Source organism: Sinohyriopsis cumingii, chromosome 16 (assembly GCF_028554795.1).
Source record: "Sinohyriopsis cumingii isolate HCF-2022 chromosome 16, ASM2855479v2, whole genome shotgun sequence".
In the NCBI taxonomy this organism is placed as follows: Eukaryota; Metazoa; Mollusca; class Bivalvia; order Unionida; family Unionidae; genus Sinohyriopsis; species Sinohyriopsis cumingii.
This window is the reverse complement of record NC_142976.1, coordinates 5,818,134-5,845,035: the sequence shown is the minus strand read 5'-3', so window position 1 is coordinate 5,845,035 and position 26,902 is coordinate 5,818,134. Positions and strand designations below refer to the sequence as shown.

Below are 26,902 nucleotides of genomic sequence, written 5' to 3'. Positions count from 1 at the left end.
AGTACAGACAGTCCTTAATAATCTATCACGCCATTTCACTTTTGCAAATAGCTAGCACACGCTTCATTTGATAGTACATTTGCACCATAGTTCGTCTCGTTCCTTTGTGGTTCTGACAACAATATATATTCTTATTTGCGACTTCATACAGAGATTCTCCGACGATCTCTATACGATACTGCGAATTCTGTTCGGTGCTGGTTTACCATCCTCAATTTATAACTTAGGCGATTTGGTATATGTGGTGTTTGTTAGCTGCTGACGGACAAAAACCAATATCAATCAAGATAAAGGTCGTATAAATGTACCTAGCTTCCGATTCATTGTTATCAGACAATATAGATTTAAAACCTCTACGGAATTAAACTGCTTTAGACAATCCTCTACATTTTAGGTACAACCATCATTAAGTAGGGCAAACTCGATATGGGTGAATGCATTCTTCTACGCTAGAGTTTGTGCTAGTCACGTTTCGAAGACAGAAGTGTGTCAAATAAAGGGTGTTGACAATTAGTGCTCACCCAAATAGATAGGAATGGAACTTGGTGTTAGAAAGACTCTTGTCATCGTTGGTATAGTACTCAGAGCTTGGAATTGCCACAGTAAGTAATTTCGAAGATAACACGATGTGTGTGTGTGTGTGTGTGTGTGTGTGTGTGAGAGAGAGAGAGAGAGAGAGAGAGAGAGAGACTGCATGGAATCCTCAGGAAACTAACGAAACTACTGATATGTTGATAGAGTGGAAAATTATTTGCTTTCATAAAAGAGTTAAGACATGCTTTATTAAATTCATTGTTTTGCTTGGAATGAAATCAAAAACTGCTCAACAAATATTAGCTGGAAAAATCATAAAAGTAAGTCAGGTAATTTATTTCAAGATAATTTATGATGGCACGGTGGAAAATTATTTTTTGTTGTTGTTGTTTTGACAGCTATCAGAGGTACATATGGGTGACATTTGAGAACCAATGTATAAGTAAGGGAGGGGGAATGTTGTGGTCCAGGCGTAAGAGGGCACTCACAAACCGGCTGTATTGGTTTATCATTGCTTACTTTTGTACTATTACATTCTACCAGCTTTACATTTGGGGCCCCGAGTGGCCGAGTGGTCTAAGCGCTTACCGTTACGGATCATTGACTATCACCTCTGTCTGCGTGGGTACGAGTCTCGGGTTCGGCCAATGTGTGTATAAGAGAATGCTTGCCAGCAGCTTCTCGTACGTCGGTGGTTCTTTCTGGGGTTTTCCCGGGTTCTTCTTCCACCATTTGTACTGTCCGCCATGTATAGCCTATCTTGTGCTGAAAGAGAGTGTTAAACCCTACAACAACAACAACCATTAGCTTGTACATTTCATTATAAGTGTAATTACTTGCATCGCTGACGCAAGAAAATAGGAAGAAATGAATGCGCTAAATCGTTCAATGTAACCCTAAAGTCTGGTTGAGGGAAAGTACCTGAAACCATTATAACAGAAACCAAAGCGCAAAGAAAATGCGTGTCTTGATGACGTAATATTTGGACCGTGATATAATGCAATCAATATTGTCATGACAGTAACAACAGGGGAAATAGATTACGAGGGAGCTTAAAATACAGAGAGATAAACAAATGACCACAAAAGCATGATAAAGACAAAAGAGTTCTGGATAGGAAGACACTGTTGAGAAATCAAAAACAGTCTGAGCAGAAACAACAGCAAAAAGGCATATCAACTGGTGAAAGATCCCACAACCATGTAACCACGAAAACTACCACCATCCAAGACAAGTCAGGAAAATGCCTCACAGACAATCAATAGATCCTCAAGCGATGGACAAAATAGTGCTCAGAATTATACAATCACAAGACCGTAGGAGATCCAACAGTATGAAACTGCCCTCAGACAGAAGAAATTTATGACAACCCCATTCTTTGCAAGGAAGTAGAGACTGCAGTTAGATCACTAAAGAAACGAGAATCAGTAGGACATGAAAAAGAACCGGCTGACCTTTTTTGAGCGCATTGACACAAACTCCACAGAATACGGCGTAGAGATTAGCCCCGAAAATAAAACTGATGACAAACAACACCAACGGCATCAGTGCAAAAATAATGTTCAGCGGCTTTAACCTAGAAACAGTCACAAGCTTCAAGTACGTGGGATCAGTTATTACAGACGATGTCTCCAAACCAGAGCTAGTTTGCAGGATTGCCCAGACAACATCTGAATTAACAAGGTTAATACCAATATGGCAGGACATCAACATTGCTCTTGGTTCCAAGATAAGGCTGATGCGCCCTCTTGTCATAACCATTCTTCTGTATTCTTGTGAAACCTGGACGCTCACGTCAGATCTATAAAGCAAGATTCAAACCTTCGAAATGAGATGCAACCGCAAGATCTATGGCATCTAATGCATTGACCATGTAACCAACAAAGAAGTCCACAACAGGATCCAACGAGCCATCGGACCATATGAAAACCTCTTGATCACTTTGACATATGCAAACTGAAGTAGTACGGTTATGACTCGGGATCATCTGGACTGGCGAAAACAATATTGCAAGGCACAGTGCGAGGGTACAGAAGAAGACTAGGGATCATCTGGACTGGCGAAAACAATATTGCAAGGCACAGTGCGTGGGTACAGAAGAAGAGGCAGGCATTAAAGAGTTTGGAAGACAACATTAAGGAGTGGACATGCATGGCAATTGGAGATTTCCAAAGAGCAATAGAAAACAGGAAAAGATGGAAAGAATCGGTCGTGAAGTCATGGGTGGTGTCCCAACGACCTCTTGGGTTAAAGGATTGATGATGATGATGATGATGATGATGATGATGAACAACCTTGACTGAAATACACATAACATTTGAATGAAATGAATAATTATCATTTTCGTTTATATTTGTATAAATGACTAATTATTGTCTTTCTTTTATTTTTTAATGAAATAATTAAGTACATTGTCTTTTTGTATTCGTATAAAATTATTAATTACCATCGTCAGTAATATTCGTATATAATTATTTATTAACATCTTAATTTTTATTTGTAAAAAGATATTAAATTACCAGTTTCTTTCTTACCTAGTATAATTAAAGGAAATGCGATCAGGAGATTAGTAACAGTAAGGATTCATGCATACGTTAATTTTATGAAATGCAGAACCCTGAAAACGTACCCGTGATTAAAGTTAATGTTACACCGTCGCTGCAAATTAATTTTAGGTCTTTTAAGTTCCATTATGAGTTTCCTCTTTATCCTTTTCAAAATCATATGTTCTGCTCAGTGCCAACCACGTTCACATAATCATTACTGCAGTTGGTACACAAATCTTTAGACAGGTGTTTTATTTGTCTTCGCAGTCGTATCTCTGAAATTCGCCCCCTCTTTTTTTTAATTCGTACTTTATTTTTCATTTCAGCAGCATTTTTTTGTTGCTGCTCAAACAAAACACTGAATATATCATATTTTGTTTATCATATAAAATATGTTATTTAATTTTAATATTTCTCCGTGTTTCAAAGATTATGGCTATGTCTGATTTAATTAGAAAGTCACATAGTTTTCAACCATTAAGTTCATTTATAAGTTCATGACGTAAACAAGCAGATTTGTCGACACATCAGTAGTCTGCTGTCACTAAAATTTAACATATGTTGGCATTATATGTATACTCACGTTGCAAAAGCTTCAGGGAAATGTTATTGCAAATCACAAAATTTCACCAGAAAACCTTTGATGCAGATGCTGAACGTTTATTAAACATAATAGTTAATGGAATTATTACATGGGTTTCGTTGTGGATAGACAATCTTCGCAATGTCTCAGATGTTTCCAAAGTCGCGTAATTTTGAAGCCTCTTTCTCTTAGTTCTGCAAAAAGCACGAAAGAAAACGTCCTGAAAATCGTGTTTATTGTTGCATATTGTGCGAAACCTCAGTATCCGGAATTTGGTAATGCTTCTGAGCAAATAGAGCTTAAAAATATATGCATTTAGAATAGATGACTGTCTCATTCCATTAAATACAATATCCCTTGTATATTGCTATAGCCAAGAAGTACACACTTTCCTGTAAAAGTTTTGTTTTATTACAGCTGATTAATTAGGGTTATTAATCTCGCTAAGAAACTGATTTAGTTTCTCTTTCGAATAAGCCTGAATGGAGAAAATATTATTAAACACCAAAAATAGAAGAATGCTTACTTTAAGACCTCAGCAAATATTTCCCCCTTTCTTTCAGCAACATCAATATCTGCGAAAGCTGAAACAAACTTATTCCTTATTGCTGTACCTTGTTTGGGAGATAAGTGCAAATATCGATTAATATACGGATACACCATTCCTTGTTAAACAACAATGGTAAGTTAGGAAATTATGTATTGATACAGTTTCAATACCACTCGTTCTGGTCCGATCACACCGACAATACAACGTTTATTAGTCATTACACGCTAGTTTTGCTATTCTTGCCACTAAATAGGCTACCTAAAAAAGCAAGGGTACGCTTCATTCCGTTTATCTGTCCATCCATCCAAAACATACTTGTCAACATGACAGCCATCTGTAAATGAGCTTTCGTTCTCGTCTGCTTCAAATGGGGTCTCATTTGGAGGACAAAGGGCCCTTGTATAACATATGAAATTACAATAACATTTTCAAATAGCAAACATTCAGGTAGCACGTTTATTAGCTTTGATCCCTGTGTTACTACTGGGGGTGGACGTGATATAATTAAAACATGGGAATTCATGAAGATATTTTTCAGGTGCCACGGACTGTCTACAAGTGTTTGATGCATCCTCTTGTGAAGAAATTCAGAGAAAAGATTGTTACGATAAGAGTGTAGAGGGAAACTGCTGCAACGCTTGCAGTCATTGGAAATTTGAAATGTCAGGTACATCACGTCATGTTGTGGTAATGTTATACCTTAAAAACATCTTTCATCAAATAAAGTTACAACAATGTACATTGTTTCACATGAGTACAAAACGACTGTTGTTTTGGGAAAATGCAAAATAAAGTGTTAGGACTTGTGAGGAGAGAAGTAGCAACAATTCTCTAACATAGAGGCTTGGGTGGAAAGTCGTAAATCGGTGGTGGTGGTGATTGTGGTGGTGGTGGTGTGTGTGTGTGTGTTATAAACTACCAGTACTTATCAATCGATATCCACCTATCTCTTCTTTCGAAGCTACCTACTCACATTCTCAGCTACCATGAACGGCGTTCGTTTGGGCGACCGTCCCTGGCCCCGCTCTTGAGGTGACCCCGCGCTTCATGCCTATATTTCTCAACGCCACTATCGGCTACGGCTGTCCGATAACTTGGATCTCAGTTTTTCAAATTCGTGCACCAAATTGCGAAAGATGATCTAGTCTAGATATAATCAGTGTTTGCAGTAGCATACCAATCGAGATACCAATACTCTGGCCCCACGCGGTCATGGTCGGCCCAAGGCCCCGCGTACTCCTAACGCTGCCTCTGTCAGCTACATGCATACATACATACATACATACATACATACATACATACATACGTACGTGCGTGCGTGCGTGCGTGCGTGCATTCATACATGCATACATACATACAAGTTGTAAGTTATAGATGGATAATTTACTGATGTGGAGTTTAAGGTCTAGTCCTTTTAAGAAATAAAGAATGTTCTATAAGCTACTTGTTCGCTGATTTGATGAGAAAATGACCCTCCTCCAGGTTCTCTTATTGTGTCTTGGGTTTAAATATAAGCTTGGAATTGTAAATAAAATCTTCGTTTATATATTAATATCTGTTGTTGAATAAGTATTTTAATTGTATTCATTTATATTTTGAGAGGATGTATTTATTTAAATTGTTCATTGGAACAACAAAGTACTCATTGACTCCAGGACTAAATAACTACTATGGAATTAATGTGAATTTATTCAAGGAAATTTCAGATTATATCATTGTGATACACCAGGACTGTTGGTATATTAGCTCATTCGAGGCTACTAGAGCCTCAGCCCATTCAAAATTGAAATGCATTTGTAACACCACTGGAATTTATTTGGAATACTCTATTCTTTTGGACTTATGATAAACTTTTTGGACTATCTTCACTTTTAAATCTTCACTTTGTATTCTAGGGAAATTATTTGTTAAATGTTCCATACAGACATACATAATCACTCACATACATACATACATACATACATACATACATACATACATACATACATACATACTTACATACATACGTACGTACGAACGTACGTGCGTGCGTGCGTGCGTGCGTGCGTGCACACACACACACACACACACATATATATACATAATACATATATTACATGTACAAGCACTCTGTGGAATTTTCCATTTCATGCTTGATCTACTGATTTATGATCGTGGCTGATATATTTGTTGATCTGTACTTATTATGGACAAGAGGACATCATGATTTTCTTCATTTTCTGCATGATCTTTTTCAGGTTGTGAGTACGGAGACAGGCGGACTGACTGTCAGAATATATCAAGAAAGAGTTGTTATGAGAGTGATATTCAAAATGACTGTTGCTTCACCTGCTACTATCTATGCAATGAGAGGTACCCAGGTAAACGATTGCTTTTTATACAGTAATATGCAGATAAAAAGATATCAGCATATATACAATACCTGTAAAAGAACTCAAAACAGTATGAACAAAATTAACATAAATAGCAATGACGACACCACTGTGATAACAACTACAATCACAGCAATACTACTACTACTACTACTACTAATGATAATAATAATGCTGCTGCTGATGATAATAGGAGGAGAAATGACAAGATGATGACGACCGCCACATGAAGCATTAGACTACCACCACTACTACTGCTGCTCTACTGCTGCAGCCACAACCACCAACACAAAATCCATCACCATAACTGCAAACATCACCACCACTACTACGTCTACATCGGCCGATTCTGATAATTTTATTGAATGTGTCAATAATTACAAATTACGTACAAAATCATTATATATTCTTATTCAAATAAGTAGAAAGTCAGTATATAGTTATACAAAATGCATACAAAATCAATATATCTTCGCATTAAAATGCGTAAAAAATCAGTATATGGTCATATTAATATGCTTAAAAAACCCACTATATATTCATATTGAAATGCCCGCAGTATCAGTATAAAGTCATATTAAAATTCCTACAAAATCGATATATAGTCATGTTAAAATTACTTTCTAATCAGTATATGGTCATATTAGAATGCCTACGAATCAGTTTATGTTCGTATTAAAATGTCTACAATTATCGGTATATATTCATATTGAAATGCCCGCAGTATTAGTATAAAGTCATATTAAAATGCCTAGAGCATCATTATATATTCATAGTAAAATGCGTACAAAATCAGTATATAGTTAAATAAAAATGCCTGCCAAATCATGACATATTCATATAGGGCAGATTTCCCCAAACTGGACCATTTCGTCTGTTTGACGCGAAGATAGCTCCCATACTTAATTATGGAGCTGAGTTTTTTGGGGGGTGGGGTGGGGTTGATGATGCCAACGATATTAAAAAAGTTTTCATAGGGGAACGAAAGTGTAGCTGGCGGCCCCCTCTCTCACCCCATCTCATCCACCCTGGAAATCTGTACTGTATCTTCTAGGGTTAATATTGCTTTCTCTTCCATACTTTCTTCTTCTCTTCTTTTTTTATTTGCTCTCTAATTATTTATCTTTATATATAGCTATTTATGCACACGTTCAGTTCATAACAGCCGATATTGACCAATATAACAGCCGCTATTGACCTATAGTCTTCATTTTAGACCATGAATGTCGAAAGTTTGTAATATAATTTAGCCTTATTTCTAATTTGCTCTCTCTTTCACTGGTTAAATTAATGCAGACATTACGAAAATAGTTTAATGTAATATGAAATAATAAATCTGCAAAACATTTCCCGATTACTTAAAATTAGTTTGGCTGATGAATTACACAAACGTAACTACTTTACTATATTTTCAAATACTTCTTTCTAGCAAAACATTTATCTTTTTTCCAATTAAATTTCCATTTTGTTTGAGTTGTTTTCAGCCAATTATCAAGGCTTAGGAACTAAACAGTTTTTTATTTATCATTCAGTTTGTAAACTAAGGGATATTAAATTATATCAGCGCTTTATGCTAGACAAAAAAGTGAAACTCGCCTTCTCGTCCACTAAAAATAGCTTAAATTCAGAGAGAGAGAGAGAGAGAGAGAGAGAGAGAGAGAGAGAGCATATCAATCTTATTTTGCCATAATCGTTTGCTGTATAGGGTATTCTTAATCGGATTTATTGTCTTCCACAGACTGTTACTACGGTGACAAGGAAGACTTCTGCTATGATATAGACGTGGAGGAGTGTGCGAACGACACAGTGGCTAAGACCTGTTGTCAGAGATGTGGTTTTCTGCAAGAAAAGGGTGAGCTCAAGAACTGTACACGTCTTGTATTCATTGCTGGTAAGTTACTGACAACCCAAAGAAAATACGTGCATGCACTTTTGAACATCAAACATCGAAAACCACATGGTGTACTGACAAGGCAGGATTAACTGAGAGAATAAATCTTTTCCTTATTGATTAATTCATTTATTCTTTATTTCTTCCTCGTGTAAGTTACGCAATGATCATAAAGTAAAGCTTTCTTTCTTTTCTTTAATAAAAGGATGTGACTGGGATACCTCTGACAAATGTTCTAACACTTATCCTGATTGTTACAATCGGTCCTTTGAGAAAGCTTGCTGTGAAACATGCTACCAAGTTTACGACGAGCACCTGGTTCGCGACACAGGTAAAACGTCTAACTTCATCATTTTCATCGCCTCTCGTCTCTAAAATGGAGAGGACAGTAATTTCCACGAACGTTTGACAAAAAGTACTTGAAATTTACAGATCTACGTAATCATACTAATCCCATAATGATACAACTTCAGAGTCTGTTTCCTATTTCCGCTGGGCAGAAGAGGACAACAATGCAAAACATGCCGCACTCATTAATAATCCAAATTATTCAATACATCCAATTAAATTAATAAATTAAAGAAAGATTTACAATACTTCTAAGTTACAATATCAATGGTTATTTGAAATTATAAAAGTATCATGTAAATCAAGTCGAGAAATGGTCTGGGTAGAATATACTGTTGAGTGATATATGCAATAAGATGATTACGAAAGAAATGTACTTTTTCAGACTGTATGTACGGAGACAGAGGAAGAAACTGTAATTACCTATCCAGCCGAGAGTGTTACGACGAAACCAAGTATCAAGAATGTTGCTACCATTGTTACCATGATGCTAGAAACAATGAATTGCCCAGTAAGGCTTAAGTATTTAGTTACTGAGAAATTTCTTGTATACTTACCTACTTACCTACCTACCTACCTACATACAGACAGACAGACCGCTCCGGTCGCCTAGAGGTTAGAACGTCCGCTTCGGATGCGGGAGTTTGATCCCCGGCCGAATCATACCAAAGACTAACAAAAATGTTACTAATAGCTGCCTTGCTTTTAGTGCTCTGAATTAGGAGGTTAGTGTTAGGACTGGTCGGTCTGGTGTCAGGATAATGTGACTGGGTAGGACATCATGCAGCATGTCTACGACATGATAACCCATGGCTAGGCATCACTATAAACTGCCACACTGCCGACATCGTAGCGATATGACTGAAATTTGTTTTTATAGCCACATTAAAAATCAAAATAGCACACACACACACACACACACACACACGCGCGCGCGCGCAATCACATACATACGTGTGTATGTGGGCGTGGTACGCAGGCTGTTTATGTAATTGGCTTAAAACGATATGTGTAACATTAAATATACATGTTTGCAAAACACTGGCGAAATTTAATTAACCATGATAGATTTTTATCAGAAATATTTCACACTTTCCGTTTATTTGCATACAAAAACGTCTCGCGGTTATAACACCTGGGTAAGGCTCTGTATTACAAATTAATTTCCGTTATATATTACTCACAAGTCAGATAACCTGGTTTTTGCGACATGAATCGTGGGGAATTTACTAGTCTTATATTTCCCTTTTTTAACAAGCCTGGTTATTGTTTGTTTCATTTGCCTTGAATTATGGATTACACTTTGTATGTTTTTGAAATTCTTGTTACGTTCTAGTTTATCATTAAACAAATGTCTTGTTTAACAAATTTTTTAAATTTTTGTCGCATATATTTACGTTTTTACTTCTTCAGACTGCTTATACGGTAACAGGGACAGTTGTTATGGTATCGAGCCACGTGATTGCTACGACACAAACATCCGGGATAACTGCTGTGCAACCTGTAACAGTTGGATGAATGTCCATGCTGCCAGTAAGTTGACAGACTTGCATCTAAACAGATCTAAAGAGAAAGACCAACTGACCGATCGGCATACTGACGTATATAGACAGCCCCTCTCCCCTCTCCCCGAACATAAAATTGTACGATGTAGATGCTGTTTGTTTCACTGATGCTCTCTCCAATAAGGAGGTCGTAATTCGTGATCTAATATGTTGTATCGTCCTACCGTTACAAAATGAAAGACTACTCTGGTCACAGATGCCCCTAACAACATCCGAACAACCCCTCCCCCTTCTCGTGGTCATAAGATATTTAAGCTCGAGCTTAAGACTAAGTCTTCTTGTCTAATTTTAAGACAATCAAAATCAGACTTTCAAAATTAAAACAAAAATATTTTGTTACTGGGTAGCACAAAATCTAAAGCTCAGACTCCATCTCAAATGGAGGATTCGCAAAATATTGGCAAAATCACGCCGCGGGTTTGGGACTCAAACGCCTTTCCAAAGGATAAACCAAGGCTGCCGACCCGGGATGAGCTAGTTGGGTTTTAAACTCTCGAGGTCAGACCTGATGGTTACACGAATGTTTATCGTCTCCAGCCCAGACTTTGAGGTTATGCAAATGCATATGTTATCCATACCAGACTTGGAGACTAATCAAATGTTAATGGTCCAAACACCAGACTTGGAGACTAATCAAATGTTAATGGTCCAAACACCAGACCTGGAGACTAATCAAATGTTAATGGTCCAAACACCAGACCTGGAGACTAATCAAATGTTAATGGTCCAAACACCAGACCTGGAGACTAATCAAATGTTAATGGTCCAAACACCAGACTTGGAGACTAATCAAATGTTAATGGTCCAAACACCAGACCTGGAGACTAATCAAATGTTAATGGTCCAAACACCAGACCTGGAGGTTATACAAACCTTTATGATCTCCAGATCTAACCTAAAGACTATACAAATGTTGCAGGCTCTGTGACTGTTTATCATCTCCAGTCCAGACCTGGAGTCCATACAAATGTTGGAGATTATACAAATGTTTACGATCTCCATATCATACCTAGAGTCGCTACAAATGTTGGAGACCTTACGGATGTTTACCATCCAGACCTGATCCAGATCCATTATAGAAATGTTCATGATCTCCAGATCAGATCTGGATGTTTACAAATGTTTATCATATCCAGACCTATGTTGAGCTTATGCAAATTGTTCTGGCCTCTGGACCAGACCTGGAGGTTAAACAAATTTGTATAATCTCCAGGCCACACCAAGAAGTTATGCAAATTTTGTGAAAAAATTCAAATTCAAGAAATAACAATTTGAAACGATTTTTTTATATAACCCCCTGTTTCCCACAGAAAAGAAGAAATAACAAAACATGTATTAACTCTGATATAATTTAAAAAATTCATCTCTGTATGAATTGGAGGGTAGTAAAGAAAAATTCATCTCTGTATGAATTGGAGGGTAGTAAAGAAAAATTCATCTCTGAATAATCTTACGAACAGAAGTTTTATAGTAACAAGTCAAAGTTATCCCACGTACTCATATGGACCTGTCATGCCTGAAGAAACTACTACAGTGTTTTTGTTGCTGCTATTGTGGGTTTAACGCCACTTTTCAGCACACTATACACAACACATAGCGGCCAGTATGGCTGGTTGAGGAAGAACCAAGAGAAACCACAGTAAGAACCACCAGCCCACGTAAAGCTCATTGCTCGAACGAACGATACATAAATGTCTAAATATACAAGGTGCATTCCAGGCAATATGTTGCTGGAATAGATTTTATCTTTTCTGGAATGAACGGTAAAGGTTTTCAGGGATAAAATTTTTTTGTGTAAGTTGTATGTGCTTGTGACAACATGTATGATGGAACCAGACGCTACGTCATCTTCACTATTTCAAAATGTCAAGTTATTATTCGTTTAAAGATACAAATGTGCACATACGTCTAAACCTTTGCAATACATACATACATACATACATACATACATATAGCAGTTGCCTCGCTCGGCGCTCAGCATTAAGAGGTTAGTGCTATTAATTGTCCACCTGGTGTCAGGATAATGTGACATAATGGGAAGTAATTTTAAATGCACGCTGCCGAGAGATGAGCTGCCCTCGCGTAACAAGCTACTTTAGCTTGTATATGCCATTTATACAAATAATTTTACATACACATGTCACCTTTACTAAGCATTATACCTTTGATTCCTGCTGCTAAGGAAGAGTAACTCAGCCATAGCAAAACTAGGTCACTCTGAGCTAATCTTATCTGCACGACTGAATCTTTCTTGTAGTTTTAGCTGTTCATTAGTTACACCCTCTAAACGTTTACCATATTTCGCCAACACAGATGGTAATTGGTGTGCCATAACAAAACTATGTCACTTTAATCTAACTTACATGCTTCTGTAACTTGTATTTTCACCAATTCGTTCTTTACGCCCACAATATCTTGGACTCTTTTTCACCTAGATTTACGAAAACTGGAATGTAACTACATTTTGGATTAATGTAGCTCAATAATACAAAAGCTGTTGTCAATTTGGCCTAATTTGCAAATCATATTTGTATTTTTAGCTGTTCGTTTATTACACATCCGATATCTCAGAGCCTGTTTCATCTCCACTCATGAAAATTGCATGTAGATACATGTTGACGAAAGTAACTTAATCGTATCAAAGCAAGATTACTGTACACATATTTTCACTCTAGAATGACGTTTTAATTTTCAGCTCTTCGTTCATTACACCCACATCGTCTTGGACCCAATATCACATATGCTAATGAAAATTGCTGCCTATATATATCTCGATGCAAGTAACTCAGTGACACTAATGATAGGCTACTGTGACCAGTTGTTCAAACTTGAAGGATGTAGTTTAAGTTGTCCCATTGTTATCCGTATGTTGGAGTCTACTTCGCCAAGACATATGAAAATTGATATTTAATGTATCGCAGAGGAGTAACTTAATCAAATGCCAAGGAAGTGATGTAATCGTACCAAAACTGGGTCACTGTAATCTAATTTTCACGCTTGAATGAAGCTTAATTTTTCAGAAACTCATTCCTTACATCCTCAATGGCATGGATCATATTTCGCCTACACTTATGGACATTGGTATGTGGATGCACCTTAATAAGATACCTTAGCTATGTCAATAAATAGGTCACTGTGTTTACGTATCAAGCTTCAGTTACTTATTGTCCATTAACTATATTTTTGCTACATCCTCAATATCAAAGGCTCTATTTCACCTACACTAATGAACATTTCGATGTGGATGCATATCAAAACAAGTAATCTTAACTTATTGACCTAGTTTTCACGCTAGAGTGACCACTTGTTCTTTCAGCTATCAGTGTATTATACCCCCAATATGTTTTACCTTGTTCAGCTTAACGTGTAATAATTGTCACACGTGCACACATTCCAAGGTGGGTAACTCAGCTATGCCCAAAACAGGTAATTGTATTGGAGTTACCGTTGCATTTTCAGTTATGTGTTTGTTACTTTCTCAATCTCCCATATAGATGGCCCTATGCCATCTACTTTTAAATAACGATATGTGAATGCATATCAATGAAAGTAAGCAACCATGCTAAATTTAAGTCACTGTGACCTAACTTTTAGGCTTGAGAGATCTAGGATATTTTACTGTACAAATCTGCATAATATTTGCTACACTACTTGTATTCCTGTTAGCGAGGTGATCTCATTGACAAATAAATACATGTTTTTCGCAGCTCGCATTTGGATTCTGGAGAACATTGTCGGCCATTTTTTTCCATTGCTGGAAATATTCATTTTCACAATACCATGGACCTAATCTCTGTCCCGCAAATTATCTTTTAACAATATCATAGGCCTAATCAATATAGTGCAAATGATATTCTTACAATACCAGAGGCCTAACCACTGTCGTGCAAATAGTATTCTTACAATACCAGAAACCTAACCACTGTCGTGCAAATGATATTCTTACAATACCAGAGGTCTAACTACTGTCGTGCAAATGATATTCTTACAATACCAGAGGCCTAATCACTGTAGTGTAAATTATATTCTTATAATACCAGAGGTCTAATCACTGTAGTGCAAATGATATTCTTACAATATCATTGGTCTAATCACTGTAGTGTAAATTATATTCTTACAATATCATTGGCCCAATCACTGTAGTGTAAATTATATTCTTATAATACCAGAGGCCTAATCACTGTAGTGCAAATGATATACTTACAATATCATTGGCCTAATCACTGTAGTGTAAATTATATTCTTATAATACCAGAGGTCTAATCACTGCAGTGCAAATACTGTTCTTACAATACCAGATGCCTAATCAATGTAATGCAAACGATTTTCTTATAATACCATAGGCCTAATGCATGTACTGAAAATGATAGTCTTACAATACCAGGCCTAATCAATGTAGTAAAGATGATATTCTCTATGAAATCTAGGCTTTTTTGGCTTAAATCACGATATAATGACATTTTTACTATCAGTTTGTTACACAATATCTTTGACCCTATTAATCTACACTAATGAAGCATAGCACATATGAAGGCATCTCATGGAATGTAATTACCCATACCAAAAGTAGGTCATAGAATGTAATCACCCATACCAGAAGTAGGTCATGAAATGTAGTTACCCACACCAAAAGCAGGTTATGTAATGTAATCACCCATACCAAAAGTAGGTCATGGAATGAAATCACCCATACCAAAAGAAAGTCATCGTTTCTTAAATTTCTCGATAAAGTGACTTCTGTACTTTCAGGTATGCGTTCGTTACACTTTCTATATAGTAAACCCTATTCCACCAGCACTCATAACACTTGGCATAAGGAAAATGACTCTACCACACCAAAAGTTAGGTCACCGGGACCTGATTTGAAACTTGGGTGATTGTAGTATATTTTACTGTGTTTTATCGGTTACTTTCTCAGGGGCTTCTTTTGTAGACTGGATCGTGCCTACGAGTAATGATCTTGGATAAAATCTGAAGCTCCTTCTGGATTTAATTCCTTTTCGCCGATCCACTAGTTTAAAAATATCATCCAACATTCTGAAATGGCTCACAAAGCAGTTCATTAAAACAAAACTTTCATATATAAAAGTTTCTTTTTTCATACATTCCAATGTTCAAATGTTTTGTATTGAAGCCAATAGTCCAACTATAAATTTAGGAAGCAACGAAAACTCAGCTATTCAAGACATTTGCTAAGTTTTGTCATAAAAATATCAATTTGTTTAAAAAAATTCCGTTCTATTGTTATTTTGCCCCTCTCATCTGCCCTCCTAGTAGTAAATCCCTATGTGGAGCGCTGTATCAAGTCTGGGAAAATAGACACCGGCTGGGTGTCCAGAGTGTAGCGCTGTATCAAGTCTTGGAAAATAGACACCGCTTGGATGTCCATATCAAGTCTGGGAAAATAGACACCGGTTGGGTGTCCAGAATGTACTGATGTATCAAGTCTGGGAAAATAGACACCGGTTGGGTGTCCATATCAAGCCTGAGAAAATAGACACCGGTTGGATGGCCAGAGTGTAGCGCTGTATCAAATCTGTTTTAAAATCAAAGTTCGTTTTGTTTTTAAAAAGTTATATTACTTTTTAAAGAAAGCAATTTTTTGACGCTTTAAGTAAAGGTTGTCTTTGTAATAAAAGTATTTTCTATCAAACTTATAGATGATATTTCCTCCTTAGCACGTCATTTTGAAATACACAGAAGATAATCTTTCTTTCTTTCTTTCTTTCTTTCTTTCTTTCTTTCTTTCAGATTCTTGAATTTAGTGTTCACTCTTTCTTTCCGTTGCTGTAATTAAACGTTCTCGCACAGTCATAGGTTTAATCCACCTACATTTCAAATCAGCATTTTCTCACTATCGTGGTGCTGATCATCGCACTTCAAAGAATTCATCTGAGGTAAGACGATCAAGCCAATAGTCAATGCAGAAAGAAGGACAAGTAAGGCACGACGATCAATCCAATAGTCAATGCAGAAATAAGGACTAGTAAGGTAAGACGATCAAGCCAATAGTCAATGCGGAAAGAAGACTAATAAGGTAAGACGATCAAGCCAATATTCAATGCAGAAAGAAGGACTAGTAAGGTAAGACGATCAAGCCAATAGTCAATGCAGAAAGAAGGACTAGTAACGTAGGACGATCAAGCCAATAGTCAATACAGAAAGAAGGACTAGTAAGGTAAGACGATCAAGCCAATAGTCAATGCAGAAAGAAGGACTAGTAAGGTAAGACGATCAAGCCAATAGTCAATGCAGAAAGAAGGACTAATAAGGTAAGACGATCAAGCCAATAGTCAATGCAGAAAGAAGACTAGTAAGGTAAGACGATCAAGCCAATAGTCAATGCAGAAAGAAGGACTAGTAAGGTAAAACGATCAAGCCAATAGTCAATGCAGAAAGACGGACTAGTAAGGTAAGACGATCAAGCCAATAGTCAATGCAGAAAGAAGGACTAGTAAGGTAAGACGATCAAGCCAATAGTCAATGCAGAAAGAATGACTAGTAAGGTAATACGATCAAGCCAATAGTCAATACAGAAAGAAAGACTAGTATGGCAAGACGATCAAGCCAATAGTCAATGCAGAAAGAAGGACTAGTAAGGTAAGACGATCAAGCCAATAGTCAATGCAGAAAGACGGACTAGTAAGGTAAGACGATCAAGCCAATAGTCAATGCAGAAAGAAGGACTAGTAAGGTAAGACGATCAAACCAATAGTCAATGCAGAAAGAAGGACTAGTAACCCAGTCGCCATAGTAATACTACTTCAAGAGTAAGTAAAAGAGAGCAGATGTATATACTGGGAGGGCAATATGACCCGTAATGAAGTTGAATATAATTTCATTTGTAGATTGCGAGTACGGTGATAAAGTGGGCTGGTGTGGTGACATTTCACAGCAAAAATGTTACAACGACAGCGTGAATGACGCTTGCTGCAACACGTGTTTCTCCATGAGAACAGACATTGCAGGTTGGACCTTCCTTACCAGTGGCCCTTAGACCTCTATCACTCTTACACAATCTTTCACTTTGTATATAAATAACAGATCAGAGTGCAAATAATCTTTGCATTTTCTTGCCAGAATACACAAACACACAGTCGTGCTTCTAGCTCATATTCATAATAGATGAGAGTTTCCCTTATGAATCTAATAGCTACTATCTAAATAACTTTACATTAATTTGTGATTACTTTATTATGTATAATAAAGACATTGACGGACAGTCGCCATCTTTAATTACCGTATAGTAGAATCATTTCGAAAAACATTTCTTACCTATGCAAAAGTTTGTTCTCCTTTTCTACAACTTGTGATATATTTTCGCAACATACTTAGATGTATTCAATCATTCCATTCATCACGCGATTTTGTATGTTTTTACTCAATCCGACAGTGAAATTGTGGAAGGAATTAGAGGCTCTTAAAATCATGTCAACAAAAACAATAACTCGTCACGAGCGAATACAGATTCGAGATTACTTTTGCATATTTTTATTTAACTTTCCCAAATTTGTAGACATCTCTTCCCGTAGCTAGTTGCTATTTCTGTTTGCATAACGTGACCAATAAGGGCTGAGAATTCCACCCTTCCTCGCTGACCCAGATTGCGAATTTCCGTTTGATGCCTGGAGAACTATGAATGGAACCAGTTAATAGGTCTAAGTATACAACAAAATATAAAGTAGAAAAACGCGAGCAAAGCTTTCGCATAGGTATGAAATTTCTTTGGAATAATTATATCTTAAGGGAAAATATTGGGCATCTGTTTGTCTTTATTACATATCAGATATAATCCGAGATAAAGTTAGTACTAGATAGTGACATGCTTCTATACCTAAATACATAAATTTTACTGTGCCTAATATATATATATATATATATATATATATATATATATATATATATATATATATATATATATATATATATATATATATATATATATATATAAGTACCTATTACAATGACAGATTTTCCTGTGCCTAGTGCATATACATATATTTTTATATGCCTAATACATATACATAAATTGTCCTGTGCCTAATTCATAAATATTGATAGATTTCAAAACAATTATTCTTTTTATACATGTAATACATTTTTCTGTAAATTGATCTTTTTATATAGTTTTGATCAATTCATCATTTTTTCGTAGTTTTTCATACCTGTGTTTTTTGTCCCACGTGCTCTGGGATGCAGAATAGACATGTGTTGCTGTGCAAAAAAAAAAAAAAAAAAAAGAACCCCAAACTGAATGCTTATGGTATGGAGTTGTGTTGGAACATTCAGCAATGTGCAAAAACCTGAGCGGTGTTGGGGAACCTTCCTCCTGCTGCTGCTGGTGTAGGTGATCTCCCAAATAAAATGTTTGAAATATTAGAAATTCATGTTGCATTTTGCTGGAAGCAGAATATTAATTTTGTAATTTTTCCTTCTTGCTTGTTTCTCATTGTGTATTGCCTCTATATCTATGTGTACGAAGCTTCATATTTGCTATAGAGCTCCGTACCATTTAGCTCAGATTTACTATTACTATCTGCAATAACTACGAGTGAGAAGGGGTTTGGGACGGGTAGGGTGGCTGATATGAAGTTTCTTGTTTACAGTCTTACGAATAATGTATAAATATGTTTTTCGATTGATCTATACGCATTCGGGTTCATTCGTCCCTCTCGGTAATGCTATACAATCATGTATTTCTTTGGATTGATGACCTTTTCAGATTGTAGCTATGGGGACCGCCGACCAGACTGCATACTGGAAGAATGCACGGTCTATGGTACAGAAGACAAGCAACAGTGCTGTCAAACGTGTGAGACGCTTTGGCCATTGTCAACGACTCCCAGTCCTTACATTCCTGGATTATCATCTTACGTTTCAACACAGATGCCGACTAGAACGACACAGAATCAAAATTCGAACTCAAATTCGGCAACATCCACTGGTAGTACGTTTATTATTATTATTATTATTATTATTATTACTATTATTATTATTCAGAGTAACGGTATGTTGTATGTGATTATACTATCAATGTGCTTAATTGTGATGAAAGAACCAGAAAGTTATTTTATTACAGATTGCATGCTGTCAATCGTTTCAAAAGAACCTTCGTTTAACAATGTTCACTTTTGCATTAAATTCGTTGTTTAAAAACAAACGATAATTGATAACATCGTGTTTATAATTGTACTTCATGACTCGAAAGAGTTGATAGTATGTTATTTTTTTCTTTCTTTCAGTCACATTATTATAAATATTTTCCCCTCTTGATAATAAGCCTTACTTATACCTACCTATCACTAGATGTCAAGCGTTATTCGTTGAACATTCCAATGTACTGTTTTAGACTATCAAGCTTGGCTTTGTTTTACTTATTAGGAAACGACGTGTTGGGCGATACGTTTGTCTGAAGTGGCGTTGTTCAATGATGGTTTTACACCTTGGCTAATTTTACTAAGTTGCATATGCACAATCGAATTGCTATATTTTTCCTCTATCGTTCAGACTTTGTGAACCTTTCACTATGAACAGATAATTATTTTCTGAGAAAGTGGTCAAAATTAACCTTCTGATTTTATGACAAAATTGCTATGCTACAAGGTAATTAGTTGGCACAGATTTAGAGACTCGTTAATTAGAAGTAGCTCAGATGTGAAATTGGCTTAAGTTCTGACACAGGTCTGTACAATGACACGAGTTTGTTGATTTTATAATAGATTGTTCTGATAAGTCGTACAGCTTGTTGAACAGTTTCTTAGTATATAGCCTATAACCAATTAGAGGGCTCTCAAATGAAGCCAAGTCTGGGTAGTTGCATAATGCTAGACAACGTATAGAAATGGTTTGAACAAAATTGTATGCAGTATGATACAATTGACAAACACAGTAACTCAAAGCTTTCATTTTCATCAAAGTTTGAGATTAGTCAAACTTTTGCTTGGCTTCATACGTTATGAAATTACATCATTTTTTTTTTTAAAACTGATTTCTTTTTGTAAATGAGAGTGGGCGGGGATTCAAGCATATTCCAGAAAGGTGTATTGAACTATCGGCTTTAAGAATTACATATCGGTGAATGGTCATCTAACAAACATTCCAGTAAGCAGCTACCAAATCTAATCACCCCTTCACGGTGTCGAAGGCTACCTCTATGTCTCTTTACCTATTAATATTGGTAGTCGGACAACCATTTGTCAGAAGAGTGGGTCAAAGGACAATTTTTAATATTTAACAAGTACTTTTCCCATTCAAATTAAATGAAATTTTCACACGTTACTGAGATGCATTTTGCCAATCATACTAATGGTTATAACGAAGAAACATTCGAATTTAATTAACGGACGATGTTAAATAGCGGTCGGATCCTTCTCCTGAAATACAATAGGTAATTTCTAACCTAACTTAATATTTTCCACATAAAATGAACTGTAATCGACTTTGCATAAAACCAGTCTCTCGATGTAGGTTCTGTCGTGCCGGCAGCAGTGGGAGGGGCAATAGGAGGATTCGTTGCAGTCGTTTTACTTGTGGTCGTGGTCTACATTATATGGAAGCGTGGTTATTGTACCAAGTCAAGTCCCACATCCGTCTCAGAGGTAATATATTTGACATTACCTTTCTCTGAATTACCTTAATCTGTGTAAAAACCATTAGTTACATGATACCTGTCTGAATTAATTCGGGTTTACTGAGTTTGTTTTTCAGTGTAAAAGTAGAATGTACATTTGTTGTAGTTAACTTCTGTAGATGTATGATCATACCTGTTTAAAACAGAACATTTAAAGTAAACTTTTCACGTCAAGTAAAATAGCAACTTGATTTTGAGTGTTGGGAAAGACATCTAGTCAACCTGGACACTTAGGAACTTGAAAAATCCTGAAAGAAAAAGAAATGCTCGTTTTGCAAGATAGAAAATCATAGAAGAAATGAAGAGAATTCAAATGTAAAAGAGGCTTGTACGAAATTGATTAGATGAACCTTACAACAGAGTCAACTGAACATTGATGGTTTTGTATATGTTTCGGACAAGGAACGAGGAACTCACACACAGGCACTATATAATATCAGCCGAGTGCTCGTCTCTCTACGTTCGCTTCGCCGCGTATCTCGGAAGACCCTCCGGATGGTGGGGCGGCACTAGAGATTAAGTCCTGCCCGTTTGTGATAGTCATATTCTCTGTCTCTCTCTCCCTCTCTCTGTCTCTGTCTCTCTCTCTCTCTCTCTCTCTCTCTCTCGTAAGCCACAGCGAACCTTCTGTGCGGAAGGAGTCGAGTGGATCTTCTCTCATGGCATGAGACAATGCCTTTTGACCTATGATTATAAAACTATCTAACAAACTCCCCTTCAAAGACACACACACACACACACACACACACACACACACACATATATATATATATATATATATATATATATATATATATATATATATATATATATATATATATATATATAGGGTCATTAGCAGTGGGAAATAATGGAAAATAATGACTTTGGTTTGCTGTAAATTACTTTATTTATTTGATTTACCTCCTACTTGTTCGTCATTTCGTTATGTTATTCTCTGCTATGTACAATATATATCATGTATATCCAATTGCCGCGTTTTTGCTGTGGTTTTTTTATTATATAAAGCTAACCATTCAAAGCTTATAGTAGTCTTTTGTTATCGATTTAGATCAACTTTCAGGTCTTTAATTTTTTAATCAATATGAATGGGAAATAGAAGTTCGAACAAAACAAACTAACAATTTCCAAAGTTATTGTTCATAGCTAGAATAAATGCAAAACTAAATTTTCTAGTTGATTTTTAATGGGATGGGATGGGAAGAGTTCACTCCCTTCGTATCTTAAGCTCCATTGGAACAAAATTATGTGCATTTATATGTGTTACAAATAAATTATATATGTATAGCAACAATCTGTATGGGGCCCCGAGTGGCCGAGTGGTCTAAAGCGCTCTCCGTTACGGATTACTGCCATCTCACCGCTGCCTGCGTTGGTTCGAGTCTCGTATTCAGCCAATGTGGGTATGTGAGAAAGCTTGCCAGTAGCTTCTCGTGGGTCGGTGGTTGTTTCCGGGGTTTTCCTAGGTTCTTCCTCCACCGTTAATACTGGCCGCCATGTATAGCCTATCGTGTGCTGAAATATGGCGTTAAACCCAGCAACAACAACAACTAAACTGTATCGTTTTTAATATACCACTTGTGTACATTTTTCATTAAGCGGAAATCGTCAAACCTTGTTTCTTATGAATACAAATGTATGCAATGTGTGTGGTATATCAAATATTCAGTGCATATACACTCCTTCACATACATTGTGCTGTTACATTTTAATATTTTAACAGAGAAAATACAACGTCGGAAGAGGGCCAACTGATTACCTGACCAATTTAGGAAATCAGTCATCAAAGAAAGATGTACATCCAGGACATGAGGAGAATGTCTATGATTATATCAACCCGAATGATGTCAAGTTAGCGACCACCGTCTCTCTCTCTCTCTCTCTCTCTCTCTCTCTCTCTCTCTCTCACACACACACACACACACACTTTTTGCCTTTCTTAGTTACTTACATACACACGCACATATGCTGCACATGATTTCTTTAGTCAAGCCAAGCTTGATTAATATCCAGCAGAGAAAGTTTATTTGCTTCATTATACCGACCACTTTTACCTCATATCAGTTTAATTCATGAAATAACAACAACAATAATAATAATAATAATAATAATAATAATAATAATAGATCGAACTGATCAGAAGTACCTTATTTAGCTGACAACCGTATGCAAAAACACTTCGACACAAAATCCAGATTTGCATAATGTTCTTGCAAGAAAGTGTCCTTAAGATTTGTTTTCTGTTGATGATAAAGTTGTCGAAATATTCTCAGCTCCTTCTATTCTACGACATAGTACTATCAAAATAGAAGACCTTACCACATTTGTGCTTTTTGTCAGAAATTCTGTTTGCCGAATATACAGACGAAGTTATTTAAGTGTTCTGCATCAGTTTTACTAATTGAAAATTTCTTTGCACAAGAACCCTTTTGGTCAAATTTGTTAGAATAGTCGTTTGAGGATTTATCTATATTTACTGATGTCACCAAAATATTATTATTATTATTATTATTATTATTATTATTACTGCTGCTACTACTAGTGACCGCTCCGGTGGCCTAGAGGTTAAAGCGTCCGCCTCGGAAGCGGGAGGTCGTGGGTTCGAACTCCGGTCGAGTCATGACAAAGACTTAGAAAATTGGTACTCAATTACTCAATAGAGGTTAGTGTTAGGACTGGTCGGCCTGGTGTCAGGATAGTGTGACTGGGTGGACATTGTACTACATGTCTGCGGCATGATGCCCCAGTGCTAGACATCATTATAAACTGTCACACTGCAGACATCGTATCGATATGACTGAAAAATTGTTAAAGCTGCGTTAAAAATCCTAATCACACACACACACACACACACACACACACACACAAATACACTATTATTACTATTGATGTTGTTGTTTTTGTTGTTAGAATTATTATTGTCAGGTAATAATATACTATGATAATACTTAAAATAACATTAAAATTTCAGATTTTTTGGGGGGCTATTTATTGGAAATGTAACAAAATAACTTTAGCATAAAATCTTCTCTGTTTTATCAGTAGTGTGATTTCCGGACCAACCGTTCAAGATCAGTATGATGGGAATCAAGTCCAGGAAAGTTATGATAATCCCGGGTTCTCACGGTCTCAGTCAGTGGACGGGCAGAGGCCTCAGGAAGATGGCGGATATCTCATGTTACAGAGTCAGGAAGATGGCGGATATCTCATGTTACAGAGAGGTGAGAAGACGGATATAGATATGCTCAGTATTTTTTAAAATATATAAATAATATTTGATACTGTTTGTTTCTACCTTTGCTTTTGTTTATGAGTTGTTTATACTGCAAATATAATTTATATATGCATACTATTCCATGTACTATGAATAAGTAAATATAGTCCATTGGCCGATGGAAAGTGTGACACAGATTGATCCCAATGAATGAAACACAAAAAAACTCGGCCAACTCATTAGTAGTAATATTCCAAAAATACTACCAGTTTACTGTATAAATATTATTACTTGTGCATAAAACTGGACTTTATACTAAAACGGTTTTAAAAATCGGGATTGAAATCTCGATTTGACTTTATTGTTGACAATCTGAGCTAGTCCAAGAAGCAAGTACTACTAGCCACAATACGCATGTATGGCGATCGCATTGGTCAGTGGACATGTTTGATTGGGACTTTTAGTAATCAGTGCTGAACTTGAATTTACAGATACCGCCTCCAACCTAGGAATTAATAATGACTGAGGAAACAAGTTTGTGTGTTTGACTTCGGTACAAAATGGTACTGGGTTTGATGTCTGGCAGTGGTCATTCCTTTTTTCCTGTCATATGTAACGGTTAAAATTAAATGAAGTTACTTACTCAACAAAAAGTTAATACTGCATTTTATTCTTGTGGTACGAATACTTGAATTGTGTGAAAGGGGTTTCTGATTCAGTCATCAACCACAGCTCTGCCTTCCTATTCCTTTTACAAACAAAAAAAAAAAAAACAATAACGAAAAAAAACAAAACGAAAATATATTTTTCAAATTCAGATTAATACACTTTGACTTTTCTATGGTCATTCCGATTATGCTAACTTACACAAAGGCCTTTGAGGACATTAACTAGTACTCAACGTAAATGTGAGCCTTCTTACTGTTTCAACCATCCAGCCCCATTCCTTCCCTCTCCATATCTTCAGATACTGACTTTCACCCTTATGACACATGGAAAATCCTTCAAATATATGATGTATCTTTCATATATGACTGCATATATAAAGTTTGGTAACAAATAAAATACTAAAAATGTCACTGTGATTTAAATTTTTGTCCCTATGACTTTTTACCGCCTTCCAGTGCTCAGTTGGAATCGCGTTTGACTCGTAATCCAAGGGGCGCGGGATTGATGCCAGTCAAGGTCAGCCCAGATCATTTGATCAGTGCGTCCTTCGGAAAGGCGCTTATCCCCCATTTCCTCCATATGCCATTGCCAATAATGTGTTAAATATGTCGTTTAAACGAACCGCCTGAAAAAGAAGAAAACAACAATCACAGGAACCTCCGGATATGTCCTCAAACACGATACCTTTCTTACAAATGGGTACCCAAAGGGCAAAACAGGCATAAAAGTTTCGTGAATTTCCACCCATTTGTTTAGAAGCAGATGTAGAACGGGAATAAGGATAGTATTGCTATATTCCACTAAGGCTGATGGATACATATTACGACGTAAAATCTTTGCATGTCCAATAATAGTGATATTGATTATATAGTATTCGTTGCTAGACTGTTTGAGATGAACTAGGGCCGATATAGTTCCGATTCCATTTCTTGTACACATCCTATAATGAGACATGATTTTTAAATTTCAGATGCCGATAACAGCAGTCATGCCTACTATTCCATCAGTAAATAAGGAATGTGGTGATTGGAAATAAAATTTTTATACTACATCTCGTGTTTTATTTACCGCTTTGTTGTTACAGAAAGAAATACAAGAAGATACCCTTAGCTTTGCCAGCAAAGAGTTAGTGCATGCGCGTGCGAAAAGCGCGAATAAACCATTAAAATAAAGAAACTCATAGTTATATTTCGCTATTACTCTCTGTCTGTCTGTCTGTCTCTGTCTTGTGGGAAATATTTGCGCAATTGACAACTATATACCTGAACTAACGTTGAGGTCTGTAAAACGTAAAGTAACTATATTTATTTATATAGATTTTATTTGGCTTCAATTATATGATGAAGAGATGTTAAAAATAGAAAATAATAATAATAATAATAATAATAATAATAATAATCACACAACAACTGACTAGGTCGTTGTCAACCATACTCTTTTTTGTCACGTTTAGTTTACAAGTTCAACCTACAGACGTCTTTTATAATTAAACCTCATATAAATTTCTTGGACGTTAGTTGTCAAGAATTTTGCAAAAACTTCATAAGTTTCATGGTTTACCTTTTACCAGTCAATTCTAATTTATATAAAATTAGGGATTGTGGCCTACATGCGAGATTTGCTTACCTCCGAAAGTGAAGTGCCTGGCAACGTGTAAAATCTATGCACCTCCAAAACTGAAATTTTGACAACGGAAGTACCTAGATGAGCATGGGCAGTTTTTAACTTTACAAAAGCACATGCTAACATTTTTACAAAATTATTTACATAGTTCAAATTGCAATCAATAACAGACATTGGCTAGAACTTGGCAAAACCATAGCAGCATACAATATAAAGATATATAGTTTGGAACTATTTCGTTAGACCCTTAACTTACAAACACATCCGCCAAGCTATTCAAACTCGCTAGACAGCGGAGGCACATACTAAGCGACGATCACCCGATATGGTGACGGTGCAAATTATCTTCCGAGATGGTATTATATTATCACAGAGAA

At 36.3% G+C, this 26,902-nt stretch overlaps 1 protein-coding gene across 2 annotated transcripts; it reads left to right on the top strand.

Annotated features, from left to right (window-relative positions):
• Window positions 1-464: 464 nt before the first annotated feature.
• On the top strand, window positions 465-25,951 carry LOC149779867 (uncharacterized). 2 transcript variants are annotated; one of them, XM_089936283.1, is made up of 13 exons: window positions 465-602; window positions 4,752-4,880; window positions 6,451-6,573; window positions 8,324-8,437; window positions 8,682-8,807; window positions 9,210-9,335; window positions 10,238-10,357; window positions 17,238-17,357; window positions 19,112-19,333; window positions 20,857-20,987; window positions 22,743-22,870; window positions 24,062-24,240; window positions 25,873-25,951. In XM_089936283.1, exons 1-13 carry the CDS (start codon window positions 536-538, stop codon window positions 25,914-25,916), a joined length of 1,629 nt encoding a protein of 542 aa, XP_089792409.1. In that variant the 5' UTR covers window positions 465-535; the 3' UTR covers window positions 25,917-25,951. The 2 variants fall into 2 exon arrangements, with proteins under 2 accessions (XP_089792409.1, XP_089792408.1); XM_089936282.1 differs by having other exon boundaries at window positions 19,112-19,336.
• Window positions 25,952-26,902: the final 951 nt, after the last annotated feature.

Bases quoted from the DNA above. Each gene is read 5' to 3' on its own strand.
- LOC149779867 (XM_089936282.1), top strand. From the start codon at position 536: ATGGAACTTGGTGTTAGAAAGACTCTTGTCATCGTTGGTATAGTACTC. The intron at 22,871-24,061 runs GTTAGCGACCAC...CTGTTTTATCAG, and splicing joins ATCAACCCGAATGATGTCAA to TAGTGTGATTTCCGGACCAA. The intron at 24,241-25,872 runs GTGAGAAGACGG...TTTAAATTTCAG, and splicing joins ATATCTCATGTTACAGAGAG to ATGCCGATAACAGCAGTCAT.